This window comes from Dermacentor silvarum, chromosome 6 (genome assembly GCF_013339745.2).
Source record: "Dermacentor silvarum isolate Dsil-2018 chromosome 6, BIME_Dsil_1.4, whole genome shotgun sequence".
In the NCBI taxonomy this organism is placed as follows: domain Eukaryota; kingdom Metazoa; phylum Arthropoda; class Arachnida; order Ixodida; family Ixodidae; genus Dermacentor; species Dermacentor silvarum.
Window position 1 is genome coordinate 87,852,763 of NC_051159.1, and position 18,471 is coordinate 87,871,233.

The 18,471-nt window shown below is 45.7% G+C and overlaps 1 protein-coding gene across 1 annotated transcript in view; it reads left to right on the top strand.

The window, feature by feature from the left end:
• LOC119455705 (hemicentin-1-like) overlaps nt 1-18,471 on the top strand; it is a 242,471-nt gene that overhangs the window by 211,553 nt on the left and 12,447 nt on the right. The window contains 7 exon segments of the mRNA XM_037717130.2: nt 6,092-6,388; nt 12,495-12,767; nt 14,010-14,080; nt 14,082-14,277; nt 15,337-15,687; nt 17,019-17,273; nt 17,837-18,103. Of these exon segments, the coding sequence (XP_037573058.1) occupies nt 6,092-6,388; nt 12,495-12,767; nt 14,010-14,080; nt 14,082-14,277; nt 15,337-15,687; nt 17,019-17,273; nt 17,837-18,103 (1,710 nt within the window).

Sequence of the window (18,471 nt, forward strand, 5' to 3'; positions counted from 1 at the left end):
AAAAGCGGAATTCTTCTCTCCACTCATTAGGCACAGGGATTCTGGATTTACGGTGCGCGCGATCTTTATGATTTAGGGCAGTTATAAGTTCAGATGAGAACCAGTGGGGATATTTAGAGCGCCTAGGACTGTACTGAGGAATGTATTTGCGCATACCGCTCAAGACAAGCTCCGTAAACTGATCTATTCGGTCATCAACATTGTTTTATCTGTGATAAGGGACCAATCTCTGGTGGACAAGAAATCATACAAGCCAACTAATCACCCCGCTTGAAAGCAAAGCGAGAAGATTCATTAATGCTAGTGGAGAAGCTCTGCCTCAAGGCTGACACAGAGGCAGTTATCTTAAGTGAGGGGTGAAACTTATCGGGACGGACAAGGGAAATATCAGAACGGGAGACATCTATAGCTTGATTATTCGAGAGGCAAAGGTCTAAAACGTTACCACAGGATTAGGCGATCAAGTTGTGCTGCTGAAGAGAACAGAAGGACAGGAAGTCTAACAACAGGCTGCATTTGTTCTCTATGTATTGATTATAATGAGAATATGTAAGCGTGTTCCAATCAATTCCTGGTGTGTTAAAATCACCAAGAAGGATTACTCTGTGCTTGCGATGGGAGGATAAGACACTTTCAATGGAAGAGATGACCTCATCAAACAAGGCAGGAGAAATATTCGGTGGAACGTAGAAGGTTCCGATTGACAATTTTTCACATCGAGCTAGGCTGACTTCAAGACAAATCGATTCCTGTTCACTTTCTATCCCGCTGCGCCTTACGCATGTCAGTGAGCTGTCACCGACAATAAGTACGCCACCACCTTTTTGTTTAATAATAATAATAATAATAATAATAATAATAATAATAATAATAATAATAATAATAATAATAATAATAATAATAATAATAATAATAATAATAATATAATGTTACGAGCACTTGTTTCTTCTAATGATTAGCTCATTGTTTTCAACACACCAAGACATAATGAACGTGTCGGAGAAATATGTTCGTTTTTAACGCGATATCCCTCAAGGCAGACAGCCAGAACATAACACCGCCCTGCCACTCCCCCCCCCTCCCCCCCAAAAAGTTGAAAATCTGCTTACTGTTGTAGGCCAGGAAAAAAAAAAGTATATATGAAAACTACCTTGTTATCCTGTATCTTCCCTTTAATAATGGAAGACATGATCGTTAGCCATCATGGTGCGCAAGAGAGACCAGAAACAAAAGAAGTAGGAAAGAAAAAAAAAACACGAGGGAGTAACAAGCACCAACGGAAGTTGTCCCAATTTTATAATGACGTTCCTCTCCGGAGCATTGTTGAATCCTGGTTGTTAAGCAGTGTGTGTACCCTCGCTGCGACCAAGGGCGGCCCACACAATCACCGCCCTCCTGCTTGCACTGCCGGCGTTTAATTTACGAGCCCCGTCCTTAGATCTCATCCTCCTTTTTCCCCTTTTTTGTTCCCCGTCTCACTCCGGACCACCTTTCTTCTTTTCGGAACGGATCTCTCCGCAGAGGACACGGGCAAAATAAGCCAAGCGCCGCCGCAGCTTCGAGGGTGTCCCGGGATGAGCAGACCGCGCTAATGTTGGCCCTATTTCCGGCCAAAGAGGGTTCTGGAAGAGCGAAGCAATACCGGCCGGCTTCCGCTGAGGAAATTGCTCGGCGATAGGAGAGCTCTTCTCGTAGGCTAGCACAAACGCCGCGCAGAAGGGGGCCGGTGAGGTATAGACAAGAACTGCCGCCACGGGCCCTTCAAGGTGTGCGCTTGGCCCATCGGGCTAGGCCTTGTCGGAAGGAACGGGGCAGCTGCTCCTGCGTCGCTGCTGGCGCGTCTGGTCGCGGTCCTGTGTTTCCGACGCCCGAAGCGCTGACGCCATTAAGGTGCATGGATGGCGGCGCCAGCGCGTGCCTGACTTAAGAGCGAGCCGCGGAGTGGTCAGCGCTGTCGCGGGTGTGTCTTTCCAAGGGCTTTCCGGGCCATATTTGGGACTGTGAAAGTAGGCCGAAGAGCGTCAGAGAAAAACTGAATTACGAGCCGCTTCGCGGCGACGCTTTTATCTCGTGGAAAGGGCAGGCCTACGTTAGTCTCTCGTTATGGAACCGTCTGGGCGCACTGCCAACCGGTGACGTTGGGCTCCGGTTTGCAAATAGAGAAATTGGCGTGAAGGCAGACTGGGCGTTGCCTCAGTGTGTCAACGAGGAACAAATGCAGGAGGTGGCCTGGAAACTTACCTCTTAGAAGCTCAATGTTCACAAGACGGCTGATAAAACCCAGTTGACGAAAATGAACCGTTCCGTAATTTTATGATGACAAATGTGACAAATAAAGTCACATTAGAATAAACGGACTGCTTCAGGCGCGCTGCTATGTGCCCTATCAGGTACATAATGAAGATGAGCATGTGCTCATATAAACAACGGGGCGCGAAGAACACTGCATCCAAATTAGTGTATGGATTGTATTGATACAGAGAATATTGCTGCATGCAAGCAGAAGGCAGCCATACTTAACACGGTTGTATGTTTGACGCGGAAGGCAAAGAGGCATTTCTTTTTCAATTTAGTGCGCTAGCATTACGGGTGTCAAAAGTGTGGGAAGCCAGTGACCTGGCGGAGGTATAAAAGGGAATATATATATATATATATATATATATATATATATATATATATATATATAGAGGGTGTCCCAGCTATCACGCAGCACGATTTTAAAAGAGAGGAACGTCGTTACGCGAAGCAAACTACTGCGTATTGTTTCCAGTACAGTGGAGTAGCCGCCAGTAATTTTTTGGTTACTGAGATTTAATTAGGTAATTGTAATTAATTATCTAACTCGAGAAGTACTGTCCTAATTATCAAAGTGTCAATGAGAAGATTGTAGAGCAACATGAAAAACTCCCGATACAGCTTTCTGTTGCTCAGTACGTGATACATAAAAGTGTTTTTCCGAGCATGAAAGAAGAAGAAGCCCGCGAATACACGCAAAGTGCCTCTAGCGACGAAGTCGCGCGGCAGTTCTGCGTGTATTCGTGTTATGTATATAGGCCGGACGTGTGTCGAGTGAGCTCCCGAACAACACTTTGCAATATAGTGAACATGGCTCTAATCATCAATCCGGGACATCAAAGAAGGTGGAACGTAATGCAAACGCATCTCTCTCACATTTAGCACTAAATTGCCAGAGAAATAGTTTTTTATGCCTTCTGCGCAATAAATTGTATACTGTCGGTATCACAGGTGGAAGAACTGCACGCAGCTGAAGTTCTTACGCGCACTTTTCCAACTTACATTGAACATTGCGACTGTAGAGGCAATCTAAAGACAGTTTGTAACCCAAATAAATGTATTTATTAGCGCAAACACAGCACGTTGTCTCCTTCCATTGCCGCCCCCCCCCCCCCCCCTCTCCCCAGAGCCGTCTTTTTGTTGCCTTCATGGACCGCCGTATCGACGCGATGTAAACATTTCGGGAGATTGGTCTCATCCCTGATTTCGCGAATTTCCCCTTTCGCGCTGGAACGTTTAACATTTTGCCTCATCCCACAAATTTATTCCTCCGTCGCACCAGATCTTCGAGAGGTTTCATGCTCCTTTTTGCCGGTTTCGTGTCGCAAAAAGCAATCGTTTCCTCATTTCCCATTTCGCTCACATCCGCCGTGGTTTGAGCGATAGATGCACGGTGTCAAGTGTTATAAAAGTGATCCCGCTTTTGGGGGGAAACTACCCGGCCTTTTAAAGAGAGGCCCTTATGTGCAGCCGGATTTTCGGCTGCGCACTTCTAATTTCATTGTGGAGCATGTGTGAAGCAGCGTCCACATGTGATGCTTAGAGGGAGGGGTGATGGGAGGATATTTGCAATGATGGATGCGACAGAAAGCGTTTCGTATCACGCTTGCTTTGGCCCTCGAACAAGGAAGAACCTTCTACCCGGCGTCAGAGGAGCCGTTTGCAGGCAGGACACGTTTTCCGGCCGCCATTACTCAAAGCGAGTGTTTGGCGCAAAGCCCATGGCCAACTCTGTGCGCCCCTCTCTTCATTTTCTTTTTCTATAAACTTTGATTTCGTTTCATGCACAAAATGCATTAGTCCCAATTCCATTTTCCATTTCCCCTTTTTTTTGCGGTTTAACCTTCCATAAATAGAGGGCTTACTCTAGGCCCTGTAGAAGTGGGGGTTTATGAACGATACAAGGCTGTTGACAAAGGACAAAAAAATTAGAATTTTCCCCCTTTTATTTTATTTCACGTCATGCATTGTATTGTAAGTCGCTTTATTTACGTTAGTAGGGCAGTATTCGACGGAAAGACAAGCCTCGGTACAACAAGTTTATACTAGTATTGCAGCACAATGCGAGAAAAGTTGGGGGAACCAAGAGGCTCGATTTTCGTTAATAAAACCATATGCAGCCAACCGGATATGGTGGGGAATAAAGCATCGAAATAGATATTAGATATTCTATTCGTACATTATAGAACAATATATTGAATAACGCAGTTGTTTTTCACAAGCTTGTTTGCAAGTTCCTTCCGGTCTGTGAAGCAACAAGAACAGTTTTATGTATCGAAGCAGCTGTGCTAATAGGCCTTCGAGTCTAAAAGATGTCGCTTTACGTGCCTGCCACCGTATATATGTTTCCAGACATTCATAAAATAACGGCACAAGTCTCCTCCATAGTATTAACCCCCGTTTTAACGGTTTTCTGACTGAAGGTAAGCACATTTCAGACTTTCAACTGACGAGAATAGTAAGACCGACAAGCGAAGAAGCAGCAGCTTAGTGCTATAGCGTGACGGTACTCCCGCACTCACTTTTTGCAGCCGGACGCAGTGCGCGTCTCTGGAGACCGTTTAACACTCCACACCCGGGAACGCGCAGGCGCCGTCGATAGCTGGACAACACGACGGCGCGAAAGCAACTTGAATATCCGTAAAGTTGATATCGCAATAAAAGGAATAAAGAAAAGACGACGAAGAACTGTTATACATCAGCGCCGAAAAGAAACAGTAACGGACTGCGCTGAATATTTCGTGCTCTCTCTGCTACTAGGCACTGCAGCTGTCGCGGTATGTGATGTTGGCGCTTTCGAAATCACACGTGGGAAACAAGCAAGTCTAATCTTTCGGGAGTGCCGTTAAGCTTAAAATCACGTCAGAACTGCCCGGCGAGTCCAAGGCAGAACGTATCCTTGTAGCATGTGTGACGAATTGCAGCATTTCTCATAGTTTTGGCAGAGATCGAGGAGAATTCGCAGGGCGCGTAGACGATAAAACTGGCAGACAGTGACCGTCGAGTATACCGGAGTGGCAATACTGTTTCTATTCAGTGAGTGAGACACAACTATATTCCATAAAATGTATTGGCAAATGATTTGGAAAGAGAGAGTTAGATCATTCCGGAGGTTTAAAACGTACCAGTGACTATAACACATCGAATCAACCAAAGTAGTTCTTGGTATACAGTCTTATCAATAGCATAAGGGAATTCAAAAGAAGTCCCATGACGATTCGTTAAAAAAATTAAATGAACAAATCAGGCAAATAGACATATTAAAGGAAGTAGTGTAGACAAAAGTAATAGAAAATAAGTTATACAGAGGGAAACAAAGCAACTTAAGAATGGAAAGCGTACAAAGCTGATAGGAATGTGAAACAGTATAGAGCGTGCCACGTATCATGCTGGGAAGCTTTTACTGTAAAATTACCAGGAGTCGGTTATCTAATTAATATGACGGCACGCCTACCTCGACCTTGTATCATTAAACTGAATGTCATGTTTGTTTGATTACGAATCAGCAATCCGATTGTGCACACGACAACCAGACTAAAATTACGTTTCGGGCTGCTGTACTTCTTTAGTTAGAGACGTGCATAAAGTGAGATAATATTGTGGGGCGAGCTTAACAACAAAGTGAAAGAAACTGTTTGCAGGTCACTTTAATTAAAACGCCGGTTTCGGCATTTACTTCATGTTCTCGTCTGCCAACGATTACGTATATCCACGAGGAGGCGCCGGTCACAATTACGGTTAGGTGCAGTGCCTGAGCTCTTGTTAATGATATTTTCCTCGTCTCTTGTACGCGCAGATCCACCAGAGGTCAAAATCGAGCAGAGCCGCGTGGGTGTGGTGAAGGAGGGAGGTCACGTGGTGCTGCACTGCTCGTACACGGCCAACCCACGCATGATCCTCGACATGCGCTGGTTCAAGGACGATGCACCTCTGCGATTCGACCAGGACGAACGGCTGGAACCCAGCAATCCGGGGCTGCCGACTCTCACCATACGGCAGCTGACGCGGCGAGACCGTGGCCGGTACAGCTGCGGCCTGCGGAATGACATCGGCTGGGGAAACTCTTCCAACATTGCCCACTTGGACATCCTATGTAAGTACGCTGCTGGGCTTACTACGCGGAAGCAAATACCTTTTTGTCGGGACTTTATTCTAGAATAGTGCGCGGCTTAGCTACATTTAGTGAGTGAGGCCATGAAGTGAGTGAGGCCATGAAGTGAGTGAGGCCTTGAAGTGAGTGAGGCCTTAAAGTGAGTGAGGCCTTGAAGTGAGTGAGGCCTTGAAGTGAGTGAGGCCTTGAAGTAAACTGTACTTGCACCAGCTACTTGAGACAGAAGACACAAGAACAATTGAGCGCGTGTGTTTAAGGGGGAAAGTGTGCCCACTCAGTTCGGTATCTTGAAGCAAAAAAAGCTGGACCAGGATAACTTAAAACAATTCCACACTGTTTGTATTCCAGGGCGCGGCCCAGGAAAGTTGACCAATCACGAAGGGCCAATGATGGATTTAACCAATCAGGGAGGACTTAGGGTGCATCTGGAATAAAAATAGAGTGGATTAGTATTACGTTATCTCAGCCCCGTGCTATAACAGGATCCATAATATAGGCACGAGCGCTTGTTCCTATAGGTGCCTTTTTTTCTGTCTGTTTAGGTTAATGCGCTTGAAGTCAAGAATCACTGCATTCCTTAGTTCTTTTATGTATTTATTGTGAATACTGCACCAACAAGACATAAGAATCAATCAAGTACAGTCCGCTCCTGCAGTGTTACAGAGCGTAGCCTCTCCTACATGGTCTTTTAGTCCAAGTGCTGACTTCGATCTCTACGACCATCCGCGACCAAATTAGGCCTCTGTAACAAATACGCTGGATCCACTGAAAAGCAAAATTGACTCAGACAATAGTCTGCCTGCATATGTTCTTGCGCAACTAGACGTGAGTCCTTTTACGTGGAACTGTATGCGGCTAAACGTTGCTTTGGCCACTGACGCGCCACTTGAAGTAAAAACATACTAGGGGTGCTCGAATAGCTAAATTGTTGAATCGGAACAAATACAAATATTCGGGAAAAATGACCGAATATCGAGTTGAATATATAATATTCCCAAATTTTAAAGAGTTGGAATTGAAAGCTTCTGTAGACTATGTTTGAAAAAGAAAAAAAGCTCTTGTAGTTATTTGACACCTATAATGCCATTAACCTCATGTCAGGACAGTTGAGAAGCTTGCAAATGAGGATGAAAGAAAAGTATAATCATATATGATGCTGCATGACATTGACAGTAATAATAAAAAGATTGACAGTAATAATAAAAAAGAAACAATGTGCAATCACGAGATGCATGTTGTAGAATGTAGTGCTAGTTGAAGAAGCTAAGGACAATACTATACGGCTATGCACATCGTTTTGAATGTGTCCAAGCATGGCGGTATTAGACCAATAACAAATTGCTTCACTTAAATCGCGACAGTGAATTCATGCTTTTTAACGGCTGCTAACTACTGTGAAAAAGTAATCTTCTCCACGTGCTCCTTCGTGAACTTGTTTGTCAGCGCAACAGCCACGGTTTTCTTCCAGCAGAATAATGATGAAGAGTCTCCACTCGCGCCAGTCTTTCTCCCTGTAGACTGCAAGAACTCTTGTTTTCCAATGGCGTACTCCAATGAAACTAATATTCGACAACTTTCAATAGTGAATTGAAAAACTAAAGATACGAATAGAACATCAAACACTATTCAATTCGCATTAGAAATGTGGAATATTCGCACACATTTAAACATTGCTCATTACTCGTGCCAAGTACAAGTATGTCTTTTTTAACTTGAGCTGCAAATGTACGGCTCACCGACGGTAGACAAAGTCACCGGCGCTGTTGCGACGTTTATAGGGAACCCGTAATCTCTATGGTACACAGCTGCCTTAGAGCAAGCTTACAGCCTGAAGGCATGTTTTTAGGTAAATAGAATTGATTTCGTTGTTTCTGATAATCAGTGTCGCAGAATAAAAGAAGTTACGAACGCTGTGGATCTCCCTCCCACTATTTTAAGTCTCTCAGACTTCCTTCCTACATTAGGCACTAGTATGGTTAAGCACGAGCGTAAGCTTTGCGAAGAGACCGTAGTACAAAAACGCAAGGAAGCTTACGTACATCACAAATATTTGAGACGGGCGGTGCAACGGGATAAACTAGAGAATTTCATTATATTTTCGTCTGGCTTTTGTTCCGCACTATTGTTCTTTACAGAAGTTAGGGCAACTGGACGAGTCAGTACATTTCACTTAATCAAAACGGTTAAAAAATACGATATCGAAGTTTTGATTCACATCGTCGGAATATTTTGTTCCCGCAGAAGCACTGTTGGCAATAAAGAAAATTAAACATTGAGGATGTGTTCTTTCTCATTATTCGTTATAGCTGCCATAAATAATTGACACCCATGAAACAACAACAGCATCACTGTAAGAAGAAACGAACATACTAAGCTGATATAATCGGAGGATCAAACAAGATCACTTAAGGACCGCCTGCTGAGCAGCTCAGGTCAGAGATTTATAGCGTCAAATATTCTTGACCCTCAACAAAATGCCAAGCGTGCGGCGCCCGTAACATCCTTCTTGGGGACACTGGCGTCTTGCCGACAGGACCTCCAACAACAAACTCAAACCCTGTACAAAGAGAGCAGCAATGCAGTTATTCATTTTCCCGTATAAGGCGCCGTATTCTCGTCACAGCATGCCAAATGTCTGCCACTAAGAAAGCATATCTATGGCAGCGTGCACAGCGCGTTCTCTTCAAAGCCTAAAAGGGAAATCCATCATCTCTCAACGCCTCGACGGGCGTAAAGTTTAATGTAGTGAAACGGCAAGCAGCGGAGTTCACATCTTGAAAGCTATCAAGGGGACCCACGCCATGATTCACTTCCAGAAAGGGGGCTCTCCTGCCGAACCCAAACGACAAACAGGAAGTCCCGGGAAAGATATGCAGGAAAATGTGTATATATGAAAGCCACGGTATCTTTGAGGGTGAGTCGGCTTCCCTGCCTTGACTTAACACAATACTATAAACCAAAGACAAACGCAAGCTGTAAAAGTGTCAAAGGAAATATGAAAAGTGACTTTTATTTTCCTTTTCAATAAAAACTAAAGTCCACAATATAGAATAACACGGGAAGCCAGTCAGCAGGAAAAGAAAGGGAATGAAGGAGAACACATTAAAGTCCTTTCAGTTGCAGAACCAAAAAAAAAAAAAAAAGCAAAACAAAATCAGGAAACGAAGGAATACACACAAAACTGGGGCAAAACGGGCACAAACGTATCTTTCCTCCCCACGGGGGCACGCACAATACGTGCATATATTCGGATCACTACCGGCAGCTTATTCAGCACGCTTCACGCTTCCCTGTGCAGCGCGCATACGCGCCGTTCCATTACCCGCCACGCAGCCATTCACACGAGCAGCGCGAAGTGCGGCCCTGCTGCGATACTTGCGAGGAGCGGATTGATTCCTCCCAGAAGGCATCCCCTCGCTTTTTTGCCTTCATATTATTATTTTTTATGATATTTCCGGGCGTGTGTCGCGCTACTCTCGAGGAGATGGGCTTGTTATCTCTGATTGCTCTCACCGTGAAGGAACCAGCGAAATGGTTTTGTTCATTTGGCTGTTAGTTAAAGCCAGGTTAAACGGAAACCCGAAAAACAGTCGCCCCTAAAGCTAGTTTCACCTCGACCACGGAGTTGGCGGTTCTTAATTAGGACGACTTGCAGAGTACTGCTATCCAGCAGTTTGATATTTCCATTTCCACTAAAGTTTTTCGCGGACATAGACTGTATAAGATTTACATATTTGACTCGGTGTGTCTTTACTACAAATTCTTTAAACGATACAAGCGTTGTACTGGTGACGAAATGCAATATCACGTGCACAGGCGCTCACATCACCGACGCCAAGAAATATTGCGGTAAATGCACATTATGTGTATCATTAGCGGCTCCTGACGTGAAGGAGAACTTGCTTTTATGCGTTCCATGTTGTTTATTTTTCGTGTTGATGACTGGCCATAATTATTTATTATCTGGCAAGGCTAACGTTGGCGTCGCCAACGGCCATTTCTGTATGTTCTATTGGCTGGCGTGGACAGCTGCGAGTTATTTCAAGCATGTTCGGTTCTTCCTGTTTTACTTGTCCGACAGCTGCCAATTGTCTCGAGCAGCTGTAACGAGGAACACTTGACTACTTTATCAACCAGCGTGCACTGAATAAGCTCTAGTTACAATTGTATGCTTTATGCAGACAGTCACAGCATTAAAAAAGCTCATGATCATTCACTACGTACTCTTTTGAAAGCTTTGCCGTTCGAACCACCCAATTAGGCACAGAGCCTACAAAGCGCGTCAATGAGTCCGGCCTCACCACCCCCGAGCCCCCATGGCTAGCACCTACTCTCGTTGTGACAGGGCCGGAAGGAATGGCTAATTGCATGCAGCTAATTTCGCAATGACAGTCCAGGCTGATTGCAATACAACCTTTGATTGCTTGCCGCTTGCAAAGTGATATCACTCTATACCATCGCACGAGTCACTTCGTTCTGCCCTGTAATACAACCGACGAAGCCGGACTTAACGATCGCGCGCTCACGCTAATCAGGTTGTAATAAATATCGGAGCGAAATTAGCCATTCCGGTACTTTGCACTTTTTTTTTTCGTGGCTGCAAGAACTAGGCCTTTGGAGCACCGTTACTCTAAACTGCGTTCGCGTCTTCCCAAGGAATTTATTACAAGCGCTTGGCCTTGCTTGCTTTCACAGTAACAAATAGAAGAGACATAATTCGCACTGCATCAAATAATGTTCAGCACTTTGCTTCCTTTCTCTTTTCTTTCCGTTCTGGGATGTCGTGGTTGAGGAGAATTCACGTACAGCCTCGTGAGCCTCCTCGTGGAGTTGAAGCTCGACCTTTCGAAAATAGGAAATCATTTGTGTGTAGTTCGATAAAGATCAATCTGCTGTACTGAGCAGTACAGCTCGACAAATGTTGACACTTGGACATTCTGAAAACGAATGCTCAAGTGTTTGCAGTTACATCTACAAGTCGGGAACTAAGAAGCTCTGCCCATGACCTGAAATGCTCGTACTCCGTGTGTAGATGTGATGATTGCTGGTTTAATTTCCCATGAATATTACTTATATTCATTATGTTGGTTAAGTTCAAGATTTTATGTGTAGTAGTGGGCTTTATTATTCTTTATCTTTTCTTATTCTCTCTTTCCTCTTTTTTTCTCCTTTCTAAGAGCGGGGGTGTGATGTCCTTTACCAGAGACAGTTCTTAGCCTGCTTCCGCTTTTGCCTGTATGTGTGCCGTGTCTATATGTGTTTACACGATTAAAAAATTGACACTCTCGCCCGAAAGGCGGAGCATTGATTGCGGTAGCAAATTAGTAGACAGCTACATGAAGTAATAATAGTAGATTTATCAGCCACATAAACTCGTAAACATTTGCCTAAATAAATAACGAGCATCGTGTCACGCGCTCAAAGGCAAACATGAACACATCTCACTCAATGAGCGGCAGACACTCGCTGTCAAAACGTTCGCGTGAGGAAGGGCGGCAGCAGCAGCGAGTGAATTGACCTTGTTGCTGCCTTTTGCTTGAAGGTGAACTAAGCGACGAAAACATGGCACACACGAAGATGTATATATATATATTTATTTATGAGCCCTCGGCGTACCTAGACTCTGTTCTTGCACATCGATTTCAAGATAGGGCCCGCGCGGCCCCGCTGAGCCGCACCATACGCAGCCACAGCCGGAGTAACCCCCCCCCCCCCCCCTCCCCTCCCCCCGGTGCCGTACGCGCGGTGGAAAACGGTGCACTTCCTCCCCGCCTTCCTACCTCGCGCGCGCGTGATCAAGCCACCATCCTCGACTCACCCTCTCACGCTTTCGCTCGCACCTACAGCATACGGCGCGCGGCCACGGTGCTATCGCACTTAGACATTATATGGAACATCACGGCGACGCAGATTGCGACAATGACGGTGGAGATGCGCCTGGAGTGTCCATATAATTGCTAACGCAATAAAATTATAACATTGTGTACCGAGTACAAATACGCCGTACCGATACTGACCTATCCAAACCTGTGCGGGGCACTTTTTACTACGCCAGAAGAGTGACATGGTTCTCCCATTTGATTCGCAGACGTCCCGACGGTGGCGGCGGTGGTGTCCCCGCCGTTCTTGGAGGAAGGTCCCGGCACCCGGGTGACGCTGTCGTGCAACGTGCTCGAGGGCAACCCGGGTCAGCTACGGCGCGTGCGCTGGCACCGCGATGGCGAGATTCTCAACGAGAGCACCGAGCGGGTGGTCGTGTGGGCCGACGTGATGCGCAACGCCACGGGGAACTACTCCTGCCAAGGCGAGAACGATGCCGGATGGGGGCCCGTGTCCGACACCCAGGAGCTGGCCGTCTATTGTGAGTACGGCGACCGCCGCACCCTCTTTTCATGAAGCGAGTTTTCTCTTGAAGGACCCTTTTTTTCTGCGTGGTTAAGAATAGCCTGAGGCACAGTGTACCTCACATTTAATTAATTAATTATTTAGTTTGATGTGGTTTTGTGTCAGTTGGAATACGCGTTAATTGATTTCTTCTATGTCAATACAGCAAGTATAGGTACCGCTCGCATAATTCTCTGTCTGCTCGCGCTGAACGAACTTGCTATGTCGCGCCAAGTAGCCAAAGAAACATACTGACTGCTTCAATATAGGCATTTTTTTCTTTCATGCAAATATGGGACGATTTCATTGTTTGCGGAGCCACTGGTGGGATAAGATTCAGGACAGAACAAGTTTTTCATCTCAGTAAGAATGCCGCGCTAACACAACTGAAAACAAAATTCGGTCCTTTTTCCTTTTCGTTTCTTTATGTAGGCTTCTTTGAACTGAAGTATTAGGGTGTGCAGAGCTGAACAGCAATACCACCGTTTAGCCTGTTACGCTAGGTTATTGCGGAAACACTCGGGCTGTATTTAATAGGAATTAACGCGTACGCGAGATCATGCATTCACAAGTACAACAGTTGTCAATTTCTCCTAATCTGGTTCTTGTAGGTTTAACCATGCATTTCCGCTACCCACGTCCTAGCCTCGCGTGCGCTAACTTTTGTCCGCTCCTGTGCAACGTAGCTAACCGGGTTCGGCCTCGTTAACGTCGCTGTCTTTTCCGTATAACTTTCCTCTTATTCTCGCTCTAAAGAATCACATGCTGGATCACAGAGGACCAAATATTACGCATTATACGAATAAAAGAAGCTAGCACGTCTGCCGCTTGCATAAGCGACCGGATTTACAAGCCTATTTTTCTTAAACTGCGGCACTGTTTGGCTCGTACGAGCCCAGCGTATTAGATTTCAGTCTAAATTAAACTTGAACAATTTGGTACTTATTTTCTCCGTTGAACATAATCGCAATCTGTCTCGTTTGCATTTCCTTTCTTTAACGCCAGCGTTCCTTTCTTTAACGCCAGCCCCGACAGGAAAGTAGCGAATGCGGAGTGTTAAAGATGCGAAGTGTACGCAAGGTTCACTTTTATTGTTCAGGTTGTAGCAGCACCAAAGGGAGCAGAAAAAGTGCACAGCGTAAGGCCACATGAAATTAAAGTGATAGTTACACTGCCATAACAGTGCAGAAACATGAACCTCACGGCGTTTACCTCTCAGATCCTCCCGGCCCCGCGAGCGTCGTGCACGCCAGCGAGTACGCCGTGAAGGGCAAGACGACGACTCTCGAGCTGCGTGGTGGAGGACCCGGGCCTCCCGCCGGCCACGCACTATCGCTGGGAGTTCGAGGGCGAGCTCATCGTCACGGCCACCGAGTCGGAGCTGGTGACGCCTCCCGGAAGCCTGTCATCACGTGGCCGCTACTCCTGCGCTGCCGTCAACGACGTCGGAGCAGGACCGAGCGGCGACTACGAACTGCCCGTGCTAGGTAGGAAGGAAAGCTTTTCTTTCGGAAAGAATTACCTACGTCACGTGTATGTGAACGTGAAGTGTCTCAGCGAGAAGTGTGCATCTGACGAAAGTAGAGAGACTTCAGCCATCGGTCGTTTAGCGAGATAGCACAAGAACCGGCCGGTAGTTTAGGTTACGTATTCACTCGTGTGCTATTGAATAGCGTTGCCGTCCTCGGGATAGTTAGCGTATAAATAGCGCAGATGGCCCGTAGGTTAGAAAAAAGGTCTTAGGGAAGAAGAGATTGGCGAATTATGCTCCAAATCACTAGTTACTTATGGTGATAGCCGCTTGGGTGAGCGGTGTACAAGGCCTGTCAACTGGAAAGTGGCATTTGAGGCAGTACGAATCATGAAAACAAACATTGGCTAGATTGATTTCTGGAATTTGATTAGGGCGAGGGTAAATATTGCTGTTCGACCATGACACTACAGCAAGAACAGCGCAGAAGCGTTGGTGAAGATAAATTTTCATTTGTACCGATAAGCACGTAATGCGCTTGATGTATCGCCCTCTTCTGTAAGAGAACAATATTTAAAGCAGCCATGTTCAGTTATCGTAACCAATTCTTCGCTGAAGGATACCCAGCTCAACTACATCCAGTTTAGATATCACACTAATGGCCCATTTCGCGTTTTGTGATAAAAAGAGAAAAAAAAAAGGTCGACTTATAACGGCATTAGAGGCAACAAAAGGGAGCGTCCTTGAGACCGACCACTGAAGGCAATCCTAGACATTACCGTTATGGTATATCGATCTTACTTCCTTTCCTGTCGCGACAATAGCCCGAAAAACAAAAAGGAAAGCAAAATCCCTGCTTCTAGAAAGTTCATTTCCGTCTCGGCGGGGTTGTCTGTGCACATCTGGGGAGACACCTTCCGCTTACTCTCATCCAGAAGAGTGCGATAAATAAAGAGGACCGCCGCACAACTGCGCGTGTACACGGAGAGCGCTTGCTTTTGTGCCTGTATAGTAAAGTCGATGATGTGCATGCGGTGTGTGTGTGTTCAACGCTGTATTCTCTCGGTGCACGTAGCCCCGCCGTCGTTCATCGACCAGCTGCCCAGCGTGCACGGGGCGCTGCAGAACTCGACGGACGTGAGCCTGTCGTGCCGCGTCGAGTGCGAGCCGGCCTGCGTGATCGAGTGGCTGCGCGCCGGCGAGAGCATCGACTACAGCCCGCAGTTCAGCATCCAGAGCACGCCGCACCCGGAGGAGCCGGCCGAGAACCGCTTCGCCTCGGTGGTGAGCACGCTCAAGTTCGACATGACGCAGTGGCCCGGCGGCGTCCTCGACCGGAACTTGGACAACACCACGTTTACGTGCCGCTCGAGCGGCAACCTTGTCGGCCGCGCGGTCTCCTCCACAACGCACTTCGAAGTCGAGTGTGAGTTGAGCAACCGCTGCTGCTTTGCAAGCGCCCCGTTACACTGTCTCTCTCTCTCTTCATTGCGCTACCTTCTCTCTCGCTGCTGCCACTAAGTAATTGCAATGTCACTCTTGTACCGGATATAGCTGCAGTAACGGCAACAGCGATGTAGCACAGGACAACATCGCTGGTCTTGAGTTCTGCTGGCAATAGTATGGCCGTATTGGCTTGAATTTTGTTTATATCGTTGCAAAAAAAAAAAAAAAAAACGTTTGCGTTTACTGTAAGACGTGAACTGGGCGATATTCTCGTACTTATTGACATAAAGGTAGCGTGAAGTAGTGGTCACAATATTCATAAAGTTAGACTATTGTTTTTCTTCATACTAAGTGATAGCATCATCAATGTAAGCATATGACAACCGTTTCTCCAGTCCGTGGCTTCACTGGCGGTAGAGAAGCGACCATGCATTGAGGAAATCACTTTAATTACGGTCACTGCTAACACAGTACAACGTGAAGTCACAAACATGAGAGGGAAAATGTTAGGGAAAGAGGCACGCATGAGCGAATTCTTTTGTATGTTTATGTATTGTGCCAACGTTTTTTTCGTGATTCAAGTAGCATAGCGATAACTATACATTTTTTTTACGGGTGCAGCAGCAAAGTAAAAAATAGTAAAACAATATTAGAAAAGAAGGCAGTCGTGCTTCTCTCAAACCACTTGGGTTTGCGTTTTCAAATGAAATACAAGTCTGCCTTTCCTAGTCAAACTCTGCGTTTGTAGGCTCGCAGTGGCAGCCATTAGTGACTATCATGGAGCACGCGTTGTCTGTTATTGGGCCTTCCTATGTGAAAACGTTTTTAGAGTAAATGAATAAAAGTGATAATTGGACAAACTGGCTATAGGATTCTAGAGGCCCACGTTACCATCGAATAATATGAATAAGCTACTGACGGGCTATTGATATGTAAATGTTCTATTCGCGGGATACGAATCTAGGCGTCGTTTGGAGGTGACAGATTTTTCGCACATCTACATACACCTAATTAAAACGTTAATGCCCCCCCTTAAAAACATTATATATATATATATATATATATATATATATATATATATATATATATATATATATATATATATATATAATCTGTTGCTTGCCCTACTTTGGATGCTGTTTAAGCATAAAGCGGCCCAACACAAGCAGCAACACTCTGTTACTTGGTTGAAGAGCGGAATTTGAAAGGTGGATGGGAGTTCTTTACTTTTGCTTAACAGAGCATGTGGACTCGTCCAATTCTCCGTTAGCAACGTTTTAACGAATGGGCCACGCCTGTTTACTGCCTCAGATCCTCCCGAAGACATCGAAGTGTCTGTGCAACACCTGCTTGTCTACGAGGGAAACGTGGCCGATGAGATCACGTGCAGCGCCAACTCGAAGCCACCGAGCGAGTACATGTGGATGTACAACGACCAGGTCATCTCTGACAGTCCGCTGCTTTTCATGAACTACAGCCTCGGCCGTGAACGCAGCGGCAACTACACGTGCGTCGCTAGCAACCGGCACGGATCGGCGTCCTACAACAGCTACATTGACGTCATCTGTGAGTAGGGCCGTTTCACATCATATATATATATATATATATATATATATATATATATATATATATATATATATATATATATATATATATATATATATAGTTTCTGAGTAATTAAACTGACATGGTATGGAGGTACATGTACACGTGCTTCATACCTTCTATATCTCTCATCTCAGATATAAATGTGTCTCATGATATCGTACACATGACTGCTAAGCAAAGCAAGTAAAATAAATTACCACATATCATACCTTTGGGTATGTCGGTACTACTTAAGTGACTGGCCATACAACTAAAGGCTTGCGTAATCATTGCCCGTTTGTAAGCAATAAATGTTTCTGGCTGTGAATTTAATGCCATTAAGGTGATGCCAAAAATAATACATGTAAAAGTTTTGTTTTTGGCGTTGCTCAGCCTACGAGTAATGTTGCCCGCAGACGTTGTGATTGACAACAACTTAAGCGAACTGAGGTCCACTGTTCCTAAGCTGGCATTGTCCGTAATCCTCGGTGTCGCGCTGGCACTGATCTCTTTCTCGCACCGCTTCTTTCGTCACTTCGCAGACCCACCCTCGTGCGTGCTGTACACGAGCAAGAATTCGGAGGGCCAGGTGACGCTTATCTGCGAAGTGGACGCCAACCCGCCGCAGGTCAACATCAGCTGGATGTTGGGCAACGAGACGATCGAGCGGAACGTTTACTCTGAGGGCCTACGCAGCATATACACCGTGCCCGACTCGACGGCGCCCGAATACTATGGCCTCTACCTCTGCCAGCCCAACAACTCCCTGGGAGGCGCAGAGTGCGAGTACCGTGTGAACGGTCCCGGCGGTACGCTTCGCCATTCACGTTCATCTGCCCCTTACCAAAAACAAAAAAAAAAAAAATCCCAAAAGCCTTATACCCAATAAGAACATGAGTGGTTACATTATAAACACCCGTATGTTTCGGTATGTCAAGTGGAACTTGCGTCATATCATATATGCGATGCCGCATGCTTCTATATGGGACCCCCTTATGGGATTACTGGATATAGGGATAATGGGTGTTTTCAAAGTGTTTCAAGGCAAGAAATGAAGAAATGTTTAATGATTACTGCAGATGTTAGTCTAGCTACAGCTTTGGCATGTTGCTCCAGGTGTAACATACGGTGAAGGATGAAGGAAACAGAGGGAGGGAAAAAAACAACACTCTTACGG